Source organism: Balearica regulorum, chromosome 2 (assembly GCF_011004875.1).
Source record: "Balearica regulorum gibbericeps isolate bBalReg1 chromosome 2, bBalReg1.pri, whole genome shotgun sequence".
Lineage (NCBI taxonomy): Eukaryota > Metazoa > Chordata > Aves > Gruiformes > Gruidae > Balearica > Balearica regulorum.
The window spans coordinates 7655649-7675693 of NC_046185.1; the positions used below are offsets into that span (position 1 = coordinate 7655649).

General features: G+C 35.9%; 1 protein-coding gene across 6 annotated transcripts in view; it reads right to left on the bottom strand.

The window, feature by feature from the left end:
- KHDRBS3 (KH RNA binding domain containing, signal transduction associated 3) overlaps positions 1-20045 on the bottom strand; it is a 96022-nt gene that overhangs the window by 52740 nt on the left and 23237 nt on the right. For all 6 annotated transcript variants that reach the window (XR_012833684.1, XR_012833683.1, XR_012833685.1 and 3 more), the window contains exons 2-3: positions 15537-15655; positions 5141-5257 (exon numbers count right to left, since the gene is read on the bottom strand). Coding sequence is in view for 3 of the 6 variants with exons in the window: in XM_075743267.1 (XP_075599382.1) it covers positions 5141-5257; positions 15537-15655 (236 nt within the window). In the remaining 3 variants the exon portion in view is untranslated. The remainder of the gene's footprint in view (positions 1-5140; positions 5258-15536; positions 15656-20045) is intronic.

Here is a 20045-nt window from a genome sequence, read left to right on the forward strand (position 1 = left end):
CCCAAACCCCCACCCAGCCTGGCCTTGAACACTTCCAGGGAGGAGGAATCCACAACTGCTCTGGGAAATCTGTTCCAGTGCCTCACCACCCTCACAGTCAAGAATTTCTTCCTAACATCTAATCTAAATCCAGCTTCTTTCTGGATTTCTTCAGGTACTGGAAAGCTTTTTCATCCCTTCATGGTGCAGAACAGTACTAGCACAGCCTATGATGCATAGCAGCACAAGGCATCTGGCAATACACCTACTAAAGGCAGTTAATATACTTTGCCCTTTATTCTGTTGTACCTATAGACCCTGTTACTTTTCATCCTATTTGTCAAACTATCAAGAACAAGATACCAGCCCTAGAACTCTACTGCTTTAAATCAGTAGTTGTATGCAGTATTTATCAAAATATATGCTCATAGTACTGTCCATTTTCATCCTTATACACCATCTTTGATTTAGGTTGTAAGTTTCTTTAGGTACTACCCAATCTCTTTTTATCTTAATGTTATCTTAATGAAATTTGGCTTCCATCATATTCTAAATACTGTTCAGAATACTCAAGTTGAAAGGCCTGTACCAGTGTCACACTATTGATAACACAGGAATAATCAACTGGGGCAGAAGGCTTTATTGAACAATTATTTCTTCAGATTTGGAATAAAAGCAATCTTGCCATGCAGTAAAGAAATCCTGAAATGGACCTTTTTACTTCTTCATTCTTTCATAGACACATTAAAGCCTGAATAGTCTAGCAGAAGCTATCTCCACACCAAGCAATGACTCATGAAAAGCCAAGGCTGAAGTGACAGCACAGCTTGGAAAAACATGCAAACAAAAGAATTACTGAATTTAGGTATTGCATATCAGAAGTAGATGATTTTTTTCTCCAGATGGCAACAAGAGAAATTGAAATGGAAACCACAGATTGATTCTAGAACTCAAGTTTTCAATGAGTAAGGAAGATACTGTGAAAATACTTTCCTGAATGTGCTTTTTAAACTCAAGTCTTTTATTATTAAAGTGAATTTAAAGTGAGACAGAACCCTGTGTTTCATGTTTTATCTTTCCCTAGAAAACTTGCAGAAGGTAATTGTGTTGCTATATTTTGTCAACCTTTCATATCAGTTAGCTTTCTTCCACAAGTCTTTGAAGTTCTCTTAAAGCTAAATTAAGTATCTAGAAATTTGGCTTAGCCAGAGAAGTCTATAGAGCTTACTGTCGCTTTTCTTCAGGAAGAGGTAATAATCATACATTTACAACTGGTGAGGTAACATGTGTACCAACATGTAACTGTTTAGAAACATCTGATGATCTGATCCAGAGCCTCCAACAACTAGTTCATCCCAGAATCTGTGATCACCAATATGCAATACATGCTATCTCACTTCTAGTGACAGCAGTAAAAGATGCTGCAATTAACTTTTAGAGACAATAGATGAGATCCTTAGCTGTTTTGCAGTGCAGAGGAGTACTCTTACACTGAAGCCAAATTTACATCAGTTGAAAATTATTTCATCTGTGGCAATGTAATTCTAAAGATCTTTCTACCTGTAACAAAAGTTCTAACTGAAGTGCTCCAAAACTGAAATTTTCCAGAAGTTTTTTAATTACAGTTTATGCCTTTGAACATCAGCATCTTATATCAAATATGCACTTCTGAAAACAAGGTTTGCTCTAACTTGCTGATCACCAGAATACAGTATTGTTCAAGACTTTCCACTTTCACCTGACCCTTAAACTAAAAGTCAATGAGAATTGCAAGAAAATCCCACATAATTGCAACTATACTTTTTAGTCAATTCCTTCCATCCTACAAGACAAAATATTAGGCTAGAAACTTGTGGTTTGGTCAGATAGCCCATTGGAAAATAGGAAGAAGCAACCATGCTTGAACAACTAAGACAAGTAATGCTTGGAGTCAGAGGCAGTAGAAAGGCAGTTTATCTCCCATCTGTCTTTCTAGGCTGGCACATCACCTTGGTTTACCATCTATCTTCTCTACAAGGCAGCAATGAAATTGCCTGGTTTGGCACCTGGATTACTGGCAAATAGAAAAAGTAATGTACTCTATTTATCTATTATTCTCCTACAGGAGGAACTCAGGCTTCTGTCCACATTTGAAATATTCTATCAAACAGGGCAAGAGTGATGTACTTTATTTGTCAATACCACACTAACGTCTCAACTAGATTTTCCAAGTAATGCAAAAATGGTCAGAACTGAAAATTTGCCAGCCTGCCAAGCAACTTGACACCAAGTAATTCAATCCTGGGCTTCTCTTCAGCACAGACCACTTTTTCATACAGCAAGAACTGCATAATTAAGGTTCTCTTATTTGCTAGTTCTCTGGACAGTTTAATACAGTAGTTTCAAAACACTAGTCAAGAATGTACACAGATTGAGGCAAAAAGTAAATTGTTAGTGAGATATGGCTGAAAATTAGTACATGGATAATATACATGAAACTGGAAAAAATTTCTTAAGTTCTCTTGTTTGATTAAGTTCTCCACATACAGAGTCTCTGGCATGCTGAGCAGTGTCCCCAAAGAACTCGGGATGAGTGCAACCTGGTTTAGGTTATTAGCTGATAGAACCCCCTTGTAGCACCAGTACTTTCTTGCACTTATTCTGTAGGTTCAATTGAGTACGGGAATCAGCATTATTAATGGTCTGCTTTAGGTCTGAATGATGCTTTCTGAAGGACCATTTCAAATAGGTATTATTATAATACCTATTTTATAGGTATTTATCAGACATATTATTCTAACATATCAAACCAGGTCCTCTCTGTTGTCACTTAAAAACACAACCAGACCCACAATGACAGGAATCTTACTGTTTCTGAACTCAAAGACTGTGTTGAAATTTTCTGCAAACAATAGCTCAAACAACTTCGTCAATTTTAAAAAGTTAAGTAGTTTTGGCTAGCATCTCAATCAAGAAAAAGCCAAATAAAAATTTGAATAACTGCTTGATTAAAGGAAACAAGAGAAGTTAAAAAGATTGAAATAGAAACCTTTAAGACTCTTTCCCAGGATTCTGAGACTCAGGTTAGGATCTGAAGTTTTTACCTTGAGCTTCTGGTTTTAATAAAACATACTTTTTTATACTGCAGAGCTATTAGAAAAACTCAGGAGCCTTCCTACTCCATGACACATCATAATTTGATATAGAAACATGTAATACAGTAACAGAAGAATGTCAGTTTGACACATTCCACAATAACTGATAAAGTTCAGAGTGTTATTTAGAACAATTCAGAGACTGTCATACTGGCTTAGAGCAAGTTGAGTTTATGTCCTTGGTTTTTTCCTGATGGAACTGTCATATTTCTTCTTAAAGTTATTAGCAATGTAGTTTTTCATGACTAATTGTTTAACACTTAAATCTTAAGGTGCATTATCTTTATTATGTATTACATTAACAGCTCCCATTCAAAAGTCCCTCTCATCTTCAAGCCTTTATTATAGGACAATGTACTTGTATAAGTGTAAGTTATATTTACATAAAAAATATTTTCAAGAAAGAATTAAAAGGAAGTGTTATCTCAAGTTGCAGAGAACAAATTTATGGGCTCTAATCAAGTTCTTGATAAATACTCTATAAATCACATGACATTTACATTTTGCTGATAGAGAAGCGTGCTGAAAAATATATAGTTTAGGAAATTCAGTAGCCAGCCCTGTAAGCCACTCTTCCATATGCATGTCATTATCAGTCTTTACAGCACACACTATTTTTTTAAAGTTTCAGATTACATAATCACAGAAAGATTTCACTGGAGGCCTATAAAGCATGGTATGCGACAGGCAAGAAATACAGTCAGTGTTTTAATTTGTACCTGCCCTGGTTTCAGCTGAGTGTTAATTTTCTTCATAGTAGCTAGTATGGGGCTGTGTTTTGGATCTATGCTGGAAACAGTGTTGGTAATCCAGGGATGTTTTCATTACATAGAGATGTTTTTGTTATTACTGAGCAGTGCTTACACAGAGCCAAGGCCTTTTCTGCTCCTCACCCCACCAGTGAGTAGGCTGGGGGTACACAAGGAGTTGGGAGCGGACACAGCCAGGACAGCTGACCCCAACTGACCAAAGGGATATTCCATACCATACGACATCATGCTCAGCACAAGGGGTTTGGGGAAGAGTGGGGAAGGGCAGAGCAGCAGTGTTTGAGTGATGGCATTTGTCTTCCCAAGTCACCATTAGGCATGATGGAGCCCTGCTTTCCTGGAGATGGCTGAACACCTGCCTGCCCATGGGAAGCAGTGAACAAATTCCTTGTCTTGCTTTGCTTATATGCACAGCTTTGGCTTTACCTTAACCCACAAGTTATCACTTTCACTCTTCTGATTCTCTCCTTGTCCTGCTGGGGGGGAAATAGGGGGGCTGTGTGGTGCTTAGCTGCCAGCTAGGGTAAGCCACAACAGTATCATTAGGAATTCTCCAATTAAAAAATGCAGCTTACCAGACAGGTGACATCTCCTCACTGACATACACTTGTCCACTACAAATTTAGGCAGAGATTTCATTTAGTAAAGAGTGAAACTGATTAGCGCAAACACTTATCAAGCTAAAGGTTTCTTCTGCTGTCTACTGTGGCTCTTGTAATGGATAAATCCACTATAACCAAATAGTTCCCATAGAAACAATTGCAGTTTCTCAACTGCTTAAGCTGTATAAGACATCCTCAGAGCTATGGAATTTTTTCTGGTTGTATTTTACTTCAACAGCTGTTTTTTCCTTTGTCTAGAAATGTTTAATTTAAGTGTTATTTTATGTGAAAATGTTTGTTTTGATCTATCTAGAAGTCAGGTTCCTTCAAAAGTGAGAATGCTGTCATGGTCACTTGGATATTACTCATTACAAGCCACACAAGATCAATCTAGAATACATCACTGGTAATGCTCCACTTACACCCCCAAGGACCATAGTTTGGTGGGGGCTTAAGTACAACTCCTGTTAGCCTGAAAACAGTGAGAACAGACTCCTTAGACAAAATAGGCTCCATCTGCATCTAACCAATACAAGGATAACTTAAGCTTTTTATTTGCTCCAATTTGCCATGAGGTTTGTTCACCTCCCCAAAAACTTTAGGAAAGTTACAAAATTCAGGTATCAAACACTCCACTAACATACTCGGGTCTTACCTTTGTCTTGTCCCTCATAGAACCTTTTCCCAAAATAGACATTTTTGTCAGTGTTTCTTCCTGTAAGCGCTTTAGAGAATTGCCACGTGGACCCAAAAGTTTTCCCACAAAGTTGAACTGTAAGAAAACAGAAAACCATTAAGCTCATTGAACTTCTAAGCATAAATGAACAAGCAAAATGGAGTATTTTGCACCTAAACAAAAAGTTGATCAGAAAACAAGTATTAGATCAGAAATTACACAGTCATTAAGCACAACTGTAGGACAGTTAACGGCATGTCAGTGTCTCCACCAGGTGCCAACAGAAACAGAAGTATTGAACTGTAGTAGTATAAAGAACTTTACATTTATCCCATTCAACTCTGAGAACAGATGTGCTCAAACTGCAATTCCATTTGTCAACAATTGTTACCAGCTACATAACCATAAAAACAAAGCTGGCAGCAATCTCACAGATACAACACCAACCAAAGCTCTTAAAAATATCTTAGTCTTATCCTCCCTTGAAGATTTATCAAGTAACACAACCACCCATATAATATATCCTACACTAAAGCACAGAAACAAACAGGGAATTAAATCCAGAGATCTTAAGCATATAAATCCCATCCCAAACCAGAATCACTCAAGATCTTCTCAACTGCCACTCAATCCCCATTATCACTGAAGTTCAAAGCCAGTTGGGATTCATAACCATAGCATTACACCATTGAGATGATGAAGAAGTGGTGAGCCACAAAAAAAAGGAAGACAAGGAAAACCTAACCATTTCCATTTGTAGACAACACCAAAACATACAGCTAGTGCTTCAGAGGGAAAGTAGGCTAAAGAAAACATGTATAAGAACAGTCATAAAAGGAAAACAAAAAGGAGAATCTGCCTGTTATTTCAAGGACACAAAATTTACTTGGAGCCAGGATGCATGGAAGTTCTCATGAGCACTGCTTTGTTGGACACATACTTCCAGCCACACATACTGGGAGAAAAGCAGTGTACATTCAGCAGCCCACTCATATCACCACATTGTGTTTGGAAGGCATATGAGATTTGAAGGACACCTACAGAAAAGACATGAGGATTCACTTAAAGAATGCAGACAGGTATTTAAGCTGAGAACAAAATTCACAAAAAGAGCTGATAAATATAAGCTACACTTCAAAGTTTGTATGGAATGTTGCAAATACTTTCAGGAAGTAACAATTTATTCCTGTATTGGATTTACATGGCAAGGTTTTGGTAGCAGGGGGACACTGGGGTGGAGTTGCCCCCATGTCAGACAGAGCCAGCTCCAAGAGGCCCACTGTTGGCCAAAGCTGAGGCCATCAGCAACACTGGTAGCACCTCTGATCAAATACTTAAGGGTAAAAATTTCTGTGATAATGCTGTGAGGGAGGAGTGAAAAAATTGAGAGAAACAGCCCTGCAGACACTAAGGTCAGTGAAGGAGGCTTTATGAAGTTTATGAAACAGTTTGTAAGTCCTTCGACTGTTCCTTTTACTGTCATTAAGGGGCCAAGGTGGGCTGCTTTGATCTCCCTGGAGGAATTTGAAAACAGGGTAGTAGCAGCTCAAACAAAACCCTTCATTGCTATGCAGGAAGTGCTGACGGAAACAAGGCCCAGCTACAGTCACCCTGCAATGCAGGAAACCTACAGTTCCAGTGCATCTACTTCAGCTTTAGACAAAAATAAATGCAAACATTACAAGCCTAAATACAAAAATATAATTTTATTCTCCTTAGTCCTTGCAAGCTGAATTCCCAATGAAAACCTGAGTTAGAACCAAGATACAATTGCTTACGGATAACTACAGTCTACAGAAGCTATTAATTTTAAGGCCCTATATGAACTAGTCTTCTCTGAAATTATCAGGCCAAATGTCCAGAAATCCTCAGGCAATTTAAGGTTTTTATTAGATATATTCCATTTTTCCTCTTTTAGGTCCTAAGACAGTCAAAGAAAACATTCATCAGAAATAGGTTGCCCAGGAAAACAGTAGAAGTCTCCTTTGCTGAGAATATTCAGCAATTTGGGCCACTGATGGGGCCCTGTGTAATCTAATTTACAGCCATGATTTCAACAGGAGGTTGAAAGAGATGGTCTCTAGAGGTCTCTTCTAACTCAGACTTCTGATTTTATTATTACTGAATGTACAACTGCAAGGAAAGCAATCTCAAACAATTCATAACAAGTCTCAACATCCAGAAGTCAATAATCCCTTGTCAGTATACTGAAATAAAGGATCATTACTTATGAACAGGGAGTTCAGAGTTAAGCTCAAATGAAAGCTTTCATGTAGTGGAATACTACATCAATTTTTCAAGCATTATTTAACACTACTTATGTTTACTTTAAAATAGCCTTGTAAGTTATTAGGAACAAAAATAAACACTGCATACATTTAAAATAGAGATTTTTCATTTACAGTGAAGTATGCTGAAATTTCAGAATGTTGAATACTCGCAGTCTGATATAGTCTAAATTTCTAGCAGTAATCTTAGTTAAAACATTCAGATGAAATTTTTGACTGCAGTTTAGGAGTATGAAAGCATTTAACTACACAATGCATAGTTCTGAGTATCATTTCCTAACTGGAACAAACAGCTACCTGAATTAAAATGCAAACTACAAATCATAACAAACTGAAGTGCATACCTGCAACAAAAGTGAAATCCACTTTGCATTAGTCAAAGTAACTAGGCTTCAGAGCTCAGAGAGGACTTGGCTGTTCCAAAGCACAACTGTTTATTCCAGCTGTATTGTTTATTTTCAAGCCAAATAGTATAATATGTTCTGTATATCTAAAACTTGACCTACAAAACTTTAATACCACCAAAAGATCTCTAGCATTGAAGCCAGAAATCATGGTAGCTACACAAGTAGCTGGACATATGACATGTTCTAGACAACACATTTAATGACATGAAAATGTATTAGCGGTATCCTGAGATCCACTGAACTATTCTTTCCTGTGCACTGAGGCTCCAAATATTAGATTTGGCAAGTCTGAAGCATGAGAAACCTGTGTTACAAGTCTGAAATCCTGCTAATTTGAAAGCCCATACTTCTAGATCTATCTTGAAGACAAACAGTGAAGGTTACAATGCCTTACAATGCAGTCCCAAACCCTTTTTGCTCCACTGTAACAAAGCTAAAAACCTTTGGAACATTTCTGTTGATTATTCCATGAATAAAACTTATGATATCAAATGAATCCTTTCAGTAGTAAAAATATTATTTACTTTCAAAGGTATTGATCTTGTTTGAACTATTGGTTTATTTCCCTTTTGCATCAAATTGGAAACACCTGATCAGCAAGTTTACTTTGAGCATTTATCTCTGAAATCTCAAAAAGATATCAACCATGAAGCTACTATCATTAATTATACACTTTATCCCCAGTAATCAAGGAGTAGCAGGACTCAAACCTAAAGGTACAAAACTGCCACAGTAAGACACAAGTTTTCATTACAAACTTAAATACAGCCTATCTGCTGGCAAACCAAAACCAAATAAGCCTGGCAGATCCAAGATAGCTCTTACACACACCTCATTCCTAGAGTTCATTTGCCCAAGAGCGCAAAACCAAAAACCAAGTTCAGGTCTGGTACTGAACATAAAGTATCCTAATTAGAGGCACTGGTAGTAACAAAAAGACATTAAGCAGCTCAGTACAAGTCAAATCAGTCATTCACTAGTTCTGGCTCAGAATCAGACATGCCAAACCCCCCTCTTCACTCACCCTTCTCCCTAGTACAGCACAATCATATCCAAACTGCCATAAATACCCCAAATCATCCTCAAATTCAGCAGCTTCAGCTTCACATTTTATTAAAGCAGTCACACTGCTTTCCAGCACAAGCTGGTCTGCAAGCTATTGCTGTATTCAGTTCCACATGACAGCTGAACTCTGAAGAGCCAGCCATGAATGTTATTCTAAACTGCATGAATCATCTATGTTAAATCAAGGATTGTCTATACATTAAGACAACTTCTGATGTCTTAGGTAAGAATCAGGATCTTATGGATGAGGGTATATAAAACAGAAGACGAAGTCCCCAACTCAAAGTTGCTTCTAGACCAGCTCTGAAGGACAGGCCAAATCTGGTACCTCAAAGTTACAGCAAAGCATTTAAGGCACCTTTGTAAAAACAGTATCAAAATTCAGATTAACAGACCTGAAAGGAAACAATTGAAGATGGGAAAAATTGTTATGCCAACTACAGTTCAAGTCAAATAACACTCCAGTTGTGATAAATGAGACATTCTGTAGTCTTATATCATTACAAAGTAGCACCAGATATACATTCGTTTGAGCAAAAGGATGCAAGATTTAAGAGGTGTTATTTCCAAAAACCCCTGATAATTGAAAACACATCTTCCTATATCTATACCTCTGGTTTACTTCGTGGGTAAAGATACACCATGAAGTGCAATAGCTTCCCAAATTTATCAGATGTAGGATTCTATACCTTGGCCATGGCGTCTACTAGCCCACAAATATTGGTTAACTATACTGAAAGCATGCATTTGTTTCCCTTCTCCAGATTACCTTGAAGTGCTGTACAACAAACCCTCCAATTTAAAATATATTTTAACAGAAAAAATCAATCCCAATAGAAACAGAAAAAATTAATCAGGTTTTTGCTTGAAAATTGTTTCCTCTCTAGATATTCATAAATCTTCATTTTAAGATGCATTTCTGCAGATATAGTACAAGGGAGATTATGGACATCACTGCTTAACACCCATTTCTTTGGAATCCCCAAATCAAAATGAATTTAACAGTTATCTAGATATTTATTTCCTTATCAGATCACTGCTTGAAACAATCCCTTGAAAACAGTTCTGGAGAAAACACAGCTAAAGAGTATACAAGTGAGACATTCTGTTCATAAGCATTTGATCTACTATATGAATTGCAGCAAAAGGAATTAATGCCAATGTTACAGCATTTTTAAATGTATATATTACATGAAGGAGGATATAATAGAAAAAGTAATCCTTGTTTATCCCCATCAAGACAAGTCTGCTGAGAACAGTTCATCCAGCTTAAAATATTAGTGAAAGTATAAACACTTGACCAAATGCTTTCCTGTAAAGCTCTAAGCAAGCCATTGTCATTTAAAGCAATAGAAAACTTTCTTGGCATATTCATTTTCTGCAATGGTTCCTCTGTGATAGGGTCACTAGAAAAAATAAAAATAAATTAAGATTTAGAGCACTTTTCCCTACAATGACCAGAAACACCAGGAAAACTTCAAGATTTCTTACTCATTTCAAGAAAATTTAGCTTTCTATAGAAAGCTACGTATTTTGAGTATCTACATTGTACCACAAATTACTCCCTCCTTCACCCAACAGTAGTACACCTTTAAACACTTATTCACAACAAAAAAAAATTGGTCAATTACTATAAAGTTACTCAAAAGTTATCCCTGGTATTTGATGCTTGTTCTTCCATGTCACTTATTATACAGCCACATTCTCATTTCTACGCTAAGAAATCCTTAGAGCTATTATAAAAAATTGTTTTCTAATTAATCATGTGATTAAAATATTAATCCTTCTATGACTTTACATAACTGCAGATATATTGTATATGACAATTACATTTTAAAATAGCTCAACAAGTAAAAATATCTAAAAGGCTTAAAAAGATACCAGTTTAAGTCAGTAACTTTTAAGAATTAAATATTTAAAGTATCACTTCAGGGAACAACAAACCATTTCTTACCTACTTCTGAGATTCACCCAGTATTTAAGTACAGTTCTGAGCAATTTTTAAAACAGTGGCCTGTCAAAATGGAAATAATTGTTCCCATAGTTTTGATCTATCTCATGGAAAGCCATCATCATTCCATTTATGATCCATGGGAGCTATTTGTTCTCTGAATTCAGAACACAAGCTCACTAAACTGTCAAAGCAAAATCAGATACCTGAGACTAAACTACTTCACAATGCATATTCATTAAATGCATGGGAGGGGATAACACCCTCCTGCCTCATATATACATATTTAAGCTACAAAATACCTTCCACACATGCTGGCATTTCATAGCAGCTTTAGGATAGATCCAGAGAATCCCTTCACCGAGACAACCACATCATGACCTTCCATGGCCAGCTCACTTTTTCTGCTTTTATCTTTAAGTCTGTGCAAGTTTGAAGATTATTTTCAAGCATGAAATGCAACACAAGTACAGGTTTAAGGGTCACATTCACACTTGACCTAGAGTCAGTTGAGGTATTCAGCTGATCAAATAGCAAGGTGTATTAAATCACCTTGAACTCCATTGCCTAAGCTGACAAGATCTCATTCCATTAACTGCAGTATAGACATCCAGCATCCACATAGACTCCTACCTATAGGTAACTTGATTTAGAACTGAATGCTACCTCAAAAAGTTGAGCCTTTTCCTACAAGGTTGCATAAAAGCCCTAGCCTCTCTAATTCTTGCTTTTAGCATGTGTCCGAGTTACAACAGGATTGCAGACAGCATTGCCAATGCATATTCAAGCCTCACCTAAATACCTCAAATTTCCTTATCACAGCAATTCAGACTTCTCAGAGGGATCTGTAGAGCTGGACCAACCTGAAAAATTCATTAACAAGATTGTACGCAATTGTATTTTGAAAAGACTTGACTGGACCTGCAATCTGTAGTGGAGTTTCCACAAGGTTTTGTCTTACCAAGACTGTCATCACATCCAGACTTTTTTTAAATGCGTACAGGAGTCTAAAGAACACAAATGAAGTGAATTCAAATGTACAACCAGCCTCAAGTAGAAACTGAACATAACTCCTGGTACTATCTTAAATTATTTCAGAAAGCAGACAAAGTTCAGGCTGTCTTGATTATTCCATCACTTATCAAGGCCCAGACAGAAAAACACTTATGCCAACTAGCTCTAGCATGAGCTATTAGGCCTGTTAACACTGACAAGGTTTAAGCAAGACAAGAGGTCCCAGCTAAAGGATATAATGTATAGCACCACAGAAGCAACCAAGAGCAGTTAGGCAGGAGGCAAGTTAAGCACAACACCACAGACACCAACTGTTTGTGCACTAAACAGAAGACCAGAAACTCTTAAGGCTTTTTCATGGAGAGCAAAGATGCCCAAAAAAGTAAAATACCTATTTTCAATCTGCAGTCTATCAGATTCTTTTCTAACAGAAACCCAGCTGCTCTGAACTTCAGCTGAATAGCTTTCTACTGCAGTTAACCTGTCACCTTCCAGGGCTGTCAGAGGTAACAAGGCTGAATTTGCACAGGACCCAGCTATGAGCCCATGAGAATATATCTGACAAGACAGGTAATGTGAGCAGGCATTACAACACCAGGCTGATCAGATCAGAGCTAGGACTTCCTGACCTGTGTTGAGGCTATTATGATTTATTCAATGAGTCAGAGTCAGAGAGAAGTTTTAAAGAAGGAAAGGACAATGAAATACTTAAAGGAAACTTAGTTAACCCTGTGTCAGGTCCAGTAAGCTGTTTGAATGGGGCAGTGCACTGGTTGGTCCAGAGACCACATTTATCAAAAAATTATGATTGATATTTCATTAATCCTATCTATATACCTAAAGAGCAGAGACATCATTGCTTGCCAGAGTCACTGGCATATATAAACAGAATACTTTCTGCTAGAAAAATCACTTACAGTTGCAGTTAGTTTCATTTTGAGATATTAAACCCTTTTAAGGACTTAACTTTAGTAACTTGTTTATTCGATCCTGTTTTTAAACAGGATCATTCATCTGGGGAAGCACTATTCTATTCATAAAGTTGAAACAAACTTTGGTTTTCCTGACCACTTTCTGGATACCCAAGTTTGTCAGATTCAACCCTAACTGGTACCCAATGCTAATTTCACAGATTTATCAATTATTGTAGTGATTTGGTCAGCTTCAAACAGCAGATTCTCAATTCACTAACACCAAAAAGACTCTAGCTCCTGAAAGACTGGAAGTTATCTTTTTTTGTTGAAGATTAGCAATATAACCACATTGGTGTGGACTGCAGACACACAGAAACAGATGCCTGCTTGCTAGAACTGCTCTAAATTCCATATTTAGATGGAGAGCTTCTTGCACAGATTTCATCTGTATTAAGACTTAAGTTTCATTCTTCTCAAGCATTTGTCAGTCCTCATCAGTAGGAAGGAGAAAATTGCTCTTAAGTCAGAACCAAATCTTTTAACCATTTTTGAGAAACTATCACTTGGTAATCTTCTACAAATGACACATTTACACTAATACTAACACCTCTTGTAGGCAAAATGGTCTAGGAAACTACATACATGCGCAGAAGAGCATAGAGGCATAAAGCATTTGCATGAAGCATCACTTCATGCTTTATAAGCATCACATAATACTTTTTGCTTAAGTTCTATAGAATCTGAATACAGCTCAGTGATACCAAGATGACTGGCAGAATTCCTTATCTACCCCAAAAGACTTGGAAAAGCATCCCTAATTTCTGAGCCCTCCTCTGAACACACCTAACAGGAAGATTAGCCTTCAGAGCAAACATTAGGATCCAAACTGACTTTGTTCCCCTGTGTACAGGCATTCAAAACTCACATCACTCACTGCAAACTACAGTATTCCAGGATAAGGCTCTCAGTTTGCCATGTTGAAGCTATGTCACTTCATACAGTGTATTTAAATTTATTAGTTCTCAGAAATAAAACTGCAAGACTGGTTTTAATAAAAAGTGATATTAAACTGCAGTGACTGCTTGTGGTTTAGGGTGGGTTTTTTCAAAGAAGATCTAGAGTACCTGTCGTAAGTCTGACTTTATACTCCCAGACTATATTTATACAGTGAGAAGTTTAATGCCTTTTGACTATCCAGAATTTTTAATGAGTACGCTTTAACATAAATATCCTTCTATGTAATAAAATGGAATTTTCTGAAAATTGAACCCCCTATATTGGGGTAAAAATATTCTTAAATAGAAAATACCTAGGATTTTATTCACTCTGGCAGAAGGGAAGTTTGTGCAAGTAGAGATATTCTTTTCTGTGGAGAAAGTCTTAGTGGAGACACAGGAACTCACATGGCATATTTATTTTACACAACAGTTGTACTCTGTGCTCCCTGAAACCTAGTGGTCTAAACAGACATACAGGATTACATACCTGCCCATTCAACAGATAGCAAGGGCTTTCCTACTAGCTGTTCTAAATAAGAATTTCAGTGTTTAGTCCTTTAATGAAAGTTGACACTATGTAAAGAAGCAGAAGCATCTTTCTAAAGGCCCTGTTTTCCCTCTTAATATCCATTTTGCCTGTTTTTCCCTTGAGTTCAAGTATCAACATCTATAAGAAAAACATCCTGATTACAAACACAGACCATGTAAACTTCCTCTATATTTTACCTTTCCATCTTTATGTTTCTCTATGTTTGTACACTGCTCTTGCCAGTGATAAAGATGACTTAAGTCAGGGTTCCAAAGAGGTGCCCACATATAAGTGGTATGCAATCTTGAATTCACCAAAGCAGTACTTCATGAAACTTTGAACAGCAGTAAAGCAATCCCTGCAAGTTATCCAGCATAGTCTGAGGAAAACACTGACAGTGTGGAAAAATATCTAAAGAAGTCTTCGTGAAGAAATAGAGGAAGGAATAAAGGAAATCTTTTTCTTCCATGAGTAGAAACAGAAACAAGTCTTGAAATTTCTAGTAGGAAGAAAAAGCCATTTCAAGTGAAAAAAATGCTAATTTGGTTCTCATATTTAAAATTTAAAGAGAACCAAAGGAACAAAGTTACACAGCCTATTCAATGTTGAGTAAATGCTTCCAGGTAGCAATAATTTAGTGCAGGATAATACTTGGCAGTAAAGAAGTGTTAAGAATTAATGGTGGTCAAGGATATTAACAAAACAGTCCCTACCCCTCCAGAATACACTACATAATTTAGGAGTATAGCTATAACTAATTCAAGACTAACAATGGTTGAACTAACAATGGCTGAAACTTAAGAGGATGAGAAGGAAGAATTTACACAGCAAGTTTCCTTTAATGGAACATTTTAAGCTGCACTTCTCTATCTACAATGAGACAGTTTCAAAGCCTGGCAACAAAGTCAATTTAAATATATTCCATTCCTCTTGCTGTTCTGAAGAGGAGGATCCTGATATCCTGAAAATACAATTGATTTATCATTTGTTCTCCACATACTATTGTTTGTGACAAGCACTACTTTCCTGCACATTTATTCCAACAAGAACCATTCTTAGGACTTAGGAACCAACCTTAGGACTTCCACAGAACAGGCTGCAGAACAGAGATGATTAATAGTTTTAAGTGTAACAGTTAAACTAGTTAAGGTATTAGTGGAATATCTTTTATAAGCACTTAGATTTATCAAGTATGAAAGTTGGGCTTACCTTAGGAAATTGTTTTACTGGAATCAAAACTTTTTGTCCCAGCTTCATATTTTTATTGATGACTACATCAATATACTTTTCTTCTTCCTTTCCTTCCCCTTTTTGGAACTTTTCAATTTCTGTTAAAGGAAAAAAAGTTAGTTATTTTCTCAGTTTAACATAATCTAAAAGCTGAGAATCTTCAAAGTCAGCATAAATTATAACCTTTAAAACTAATACTATATTGCATAATACATACAGCATATTGTGTAATTAATACAGTTACATAAGCCAATAGCATAACCACGTTTTACTTGTTCAGTCTATTTTAATATTTACGTTCATATCAGCACCATGAATTAGCATTGCAAGCATTTTAAATGCTAACTTTTAACTTAATGCTTAAGATACATTTTACAACTCAAGCAGTAAAAACTCTTCTTAGATAACTTTATTCACTTTTAAATTTGAAAACTTAGAGCATAATTCAATACTTTATTCCTCTATACTATAAACAAAGTATGGAGTTTTAATGGTGGTTGTCTACAGCACACTTATGAGCAAGTGTCATATCAATCTTTCAAAATTTTAGGAATGTAATTGAGGCACACAGATCACCTAAAAATCTGAGATTAGTGTTGTATCAATGACAACAGAAAAACTCAGGCTGCACAACTACTCAGTCTAGAGAATTATAATCAAGAATCAGTTCTGTATGTAATTCTCTCCAAATATTGACCCTCCAGCATGCTAATGAAAAATAGCAGATTTAGCTTCATTGGTGGGGAAACTTGAACATAAAAGGAGACTAAAAATGAAGCACTGCTTGAACCCTTTGCTGGATTGGAGTCCAGCATGTCGTGAGTTGCTGTGTTAAACATGTTAGCACAGGACATTGCAAAATCCAATCCATTTCAGAAGCACAAGAGTAGTTCTCCTACAGAGATCTAGCATTTGTCCGCCCAAATCTTTAAATATCTTGTTAACTTTTCACAAAACACTCTTCCACTCTACTTAACCTGCAGAAATTAGTGAAATTTATCAACACCTTGAAGTGTCTTTAGTGGGAATGTGATGTTATGTCAACAGAAGACAGTAACAAAAAATTTGAGTGCAAAGAGACTCAAAAATATAGAAGAAAGTATCCCTGAAGTGCACTTTAAAAGACAATTTAGTCAGAAGGAGTAGTAACATAACACATTTCTTATTACTGAAAAACCCATGCATCATTAGCAGCTTTGTTTAATACCAGTCCATTCCCATTTAGCACAAAAATGATGATGCTAACATCTTTCCCAATAACTGAAACTCCAATGCTATGCAAGTTTTTGCCTTAGTAGCACAGAACAGGAAATGCAATTGCATTTATTCAAGCTAGTGTTCAGTGACTGAAGAACTAAGCAAGCCACACTAGCCTCAGACTACCTAAAGGCTTCTGAAACAACATCCTTCCAAATCTTCTTGGCAAGTCCCTAGGAAGTTTGATTCATAGGGATTCTAGTAAGGTAAACAATCTTGAGTCCTAGTCTGTAAAGCAATCTTCCTCTAAAGTATCTTAAGTTGCAGCATGCTCAGAAAAAACTTCAAATCCCTCAGCCCACAGGCTGATAACTACTGAGAAACATATTTTAACAGCTGAATCCAAGTAAAAGTGAAATTCAGATGTTTTTAGACACCACTTCAAGGACTAGAGAAGTATGGGTAATTAAGTGATCCAAAGTGCCATTGAAATTCATTTCCAGATGAAATTAAGACTGAAATTTTATAGGTCACGATGTTCCCACTCAAAGCAGGTGACTGGTATTTTTCAGCAGTCAAAGTTTTGAATATCACATTCAGACACAGAAGTGTAGTACTATCACAGCCACCCCAAATAAACTACTTTTAACACCCCTGATTCCTGATACAACAAAGGCAGTTATGATACAGCTCTGATCTCTCTTGAAAAACTAAATACTTAGGTTTGTACATTTTATGAGTAAAACCAGAAACATGACACTGATTAAGGCTGCTGTTGGTATACATTATTACCAGTATAAACACACAAAGCTGTGATCAGAAGTATGCTGTTCAGCAACATTTTATACCAAGAAATACCAAATATTAGTTTATTAAAAGATATCCACTTCGTTATTACTGAAGCAAATGCAGTTACAACAAAATTTAATGACTTCAGTTACTATTGACTTTAAATGTTAGGACTAGAATTTGTTCAGAGTATCAGAAGTGCACAGTTCAACTCTATTCAAGATTAAAAATTAAATTAATGCACTGTACTGTAGTATTTGAGACTAGATCAGTGAAGACTCCTGATAATTAGATTGATACAAGTAAAGGACTTTGTTCTGAAATAATCTAAACTACAAAATAAAAGTACCTTTAACAAAGCCCACTATGTTTTTACGAACTGGTAAAGCTAAAAATTTGATTTCTCCTGTTGAGTCACACACTATTGTACATATCTGCATAGTATGTCATACACTGCAATCCCCTTGCCTACTTGAAAATTTCATTTCATAAAAATTCCATTTCTGTAAGTAATAAGGAATTCTAAATTAGAATCACAATTTTATGAATAAACAGTAGTTTAAAGACCTTCTTAGAAACTACCAAGAAATAAACCTGAGAGTGAGTTTTGCTTCAGGAACATTCAGATGTCTCAAAAGGACTTGTCAAGGTTAAAGTGTATTTGAAGAGTTAAGAGCAGAGTCCTAACAACATTGCAGTAACATTCCTCAGATGAGCTAGCTGCATAAATATCTTAAAAGATCAATACACTTATTTGTATTTCCTAAATATTTTAGCTTACATAAGTTACTTCAATTCAGTATTTGACAAATTTAACTGCAACTTGATTAATGCTAGATATACTCATTCTATAGTATTTTGATTTACTTAATACAAAAAAATTAGAGAGTCATAAAAAGAGTATTTCCTTCTTGTTCTAATAATTGCTCAATTTAAAGTGGCCAAAGTAAATATTAAAACAAATCTGTTCATTACTCCAAACATCAGTTTTCCTACTCCACATAACTACATACTTTTTATTGTCCATTTTAAGAACAATCATTTCTTTATTCTTTAACTTTCACTGTCTATTCAACTTTCCATTTGCTTCAAGAAGCTACTGAAACCTCTAGGGGACTGCCAATCAAGCTGCAAAATGGATCACAATTTCTACCATTTGTTTTAAAGTCAAATGGCTTGGTTTTCTTCTAATAAACAGCCATAGCCCATTGCCATAGCACTATGAAATACAAGAATTTTTCCTAATATGGTCCAAAGTTAATCAAACTGACTTAAGGCTTTATGCATATTCACTGCTATCGTAAGGCTTTTGTTTTGAATGAAAAAAGCCACTGAATTACTGAAAATTTATCTTACATTGAAGCCACATTTTCTCATTTTTCTGTTTTTTCTTGTCACTTCTTTGCATTTTAATCCAAGATGAATATGAAATAAAGTTAAGCATTAGAACTTAAGCATCCATATTTCCACAGCTCATTCAATATCTATCACATACATCAAGTTTTAGGTAATTAGGGAAAAATCATGCCAGATCACACAGGAAATCCAATCAGATTTTCAAGGTCAAATGGATAGTAAGATTTGCCTTTTCCTAATCCTTAGATTACATTCTGTACTCCTTCGCTATATGAAGCAATGACATCTCCTAGATCACAAATAGTAAATAAACATGTGATTAAAGCTTCTCATAATGCTAGAGATTAAAATCTCATGTTCTCAAACTAAGGATGAAGCTAATGCAACAGTCCAGGATTTTAACTGGATGAAGTAATAACTGCATGGATTTTTTTTTCTTTACATTTAATCATAGCAGAGAGATTTAAGCAATGATTACTCCTCAGTTAATTCAAATAACATTGCTAGATACATCAGATAATGACAAAGTAGAATTGTTTCACATTAATCTTTAGGTAGAATTAATCTTCCTGTGGCATAACTACAAGCCAGGATTCCAGCTCCCTCTGCTAAGCCAATAAAAATACTTGTGTTTGATGTAGAACAAAGTGATGCTCTGTATTTGTCTGCAGTAAATCAATATAATCAATGTAAGATCAAAAGTCAAACTCAAAGTTTATTGTATTAAGGACAAATGCAATGTTTCCAAAACACAAGATCAGGAGCAACAGGAACCAGGTAGATTTGTCTGCAAATCCTTAAGAAACATTCTACTATTTTTCTTTTGATTCAGAGTCTTAGACACCCTGCAAAATCCAAATAATTTCATACTCATTTTTTCCACTTCAAATGGAAGAACAAGTGAAGAACCCAAGAATTCTTTGGATTTAGGACATCCAAATGATCATGGCTTTAGAAAACATAAGGTGTTGCAATTCCACTAGAAATAGTTTCCACATTCATTTTCAAAATGAAAATATTGAAATAACATTACCCTTTATAAATCCTCCTAAACAATGCCTGACTGAAACACACTGGAGTGATTTTGGAAATTACTAACACTATACAACAGCAATATATTTTGCTTTATTTGGACAATTCCAATTT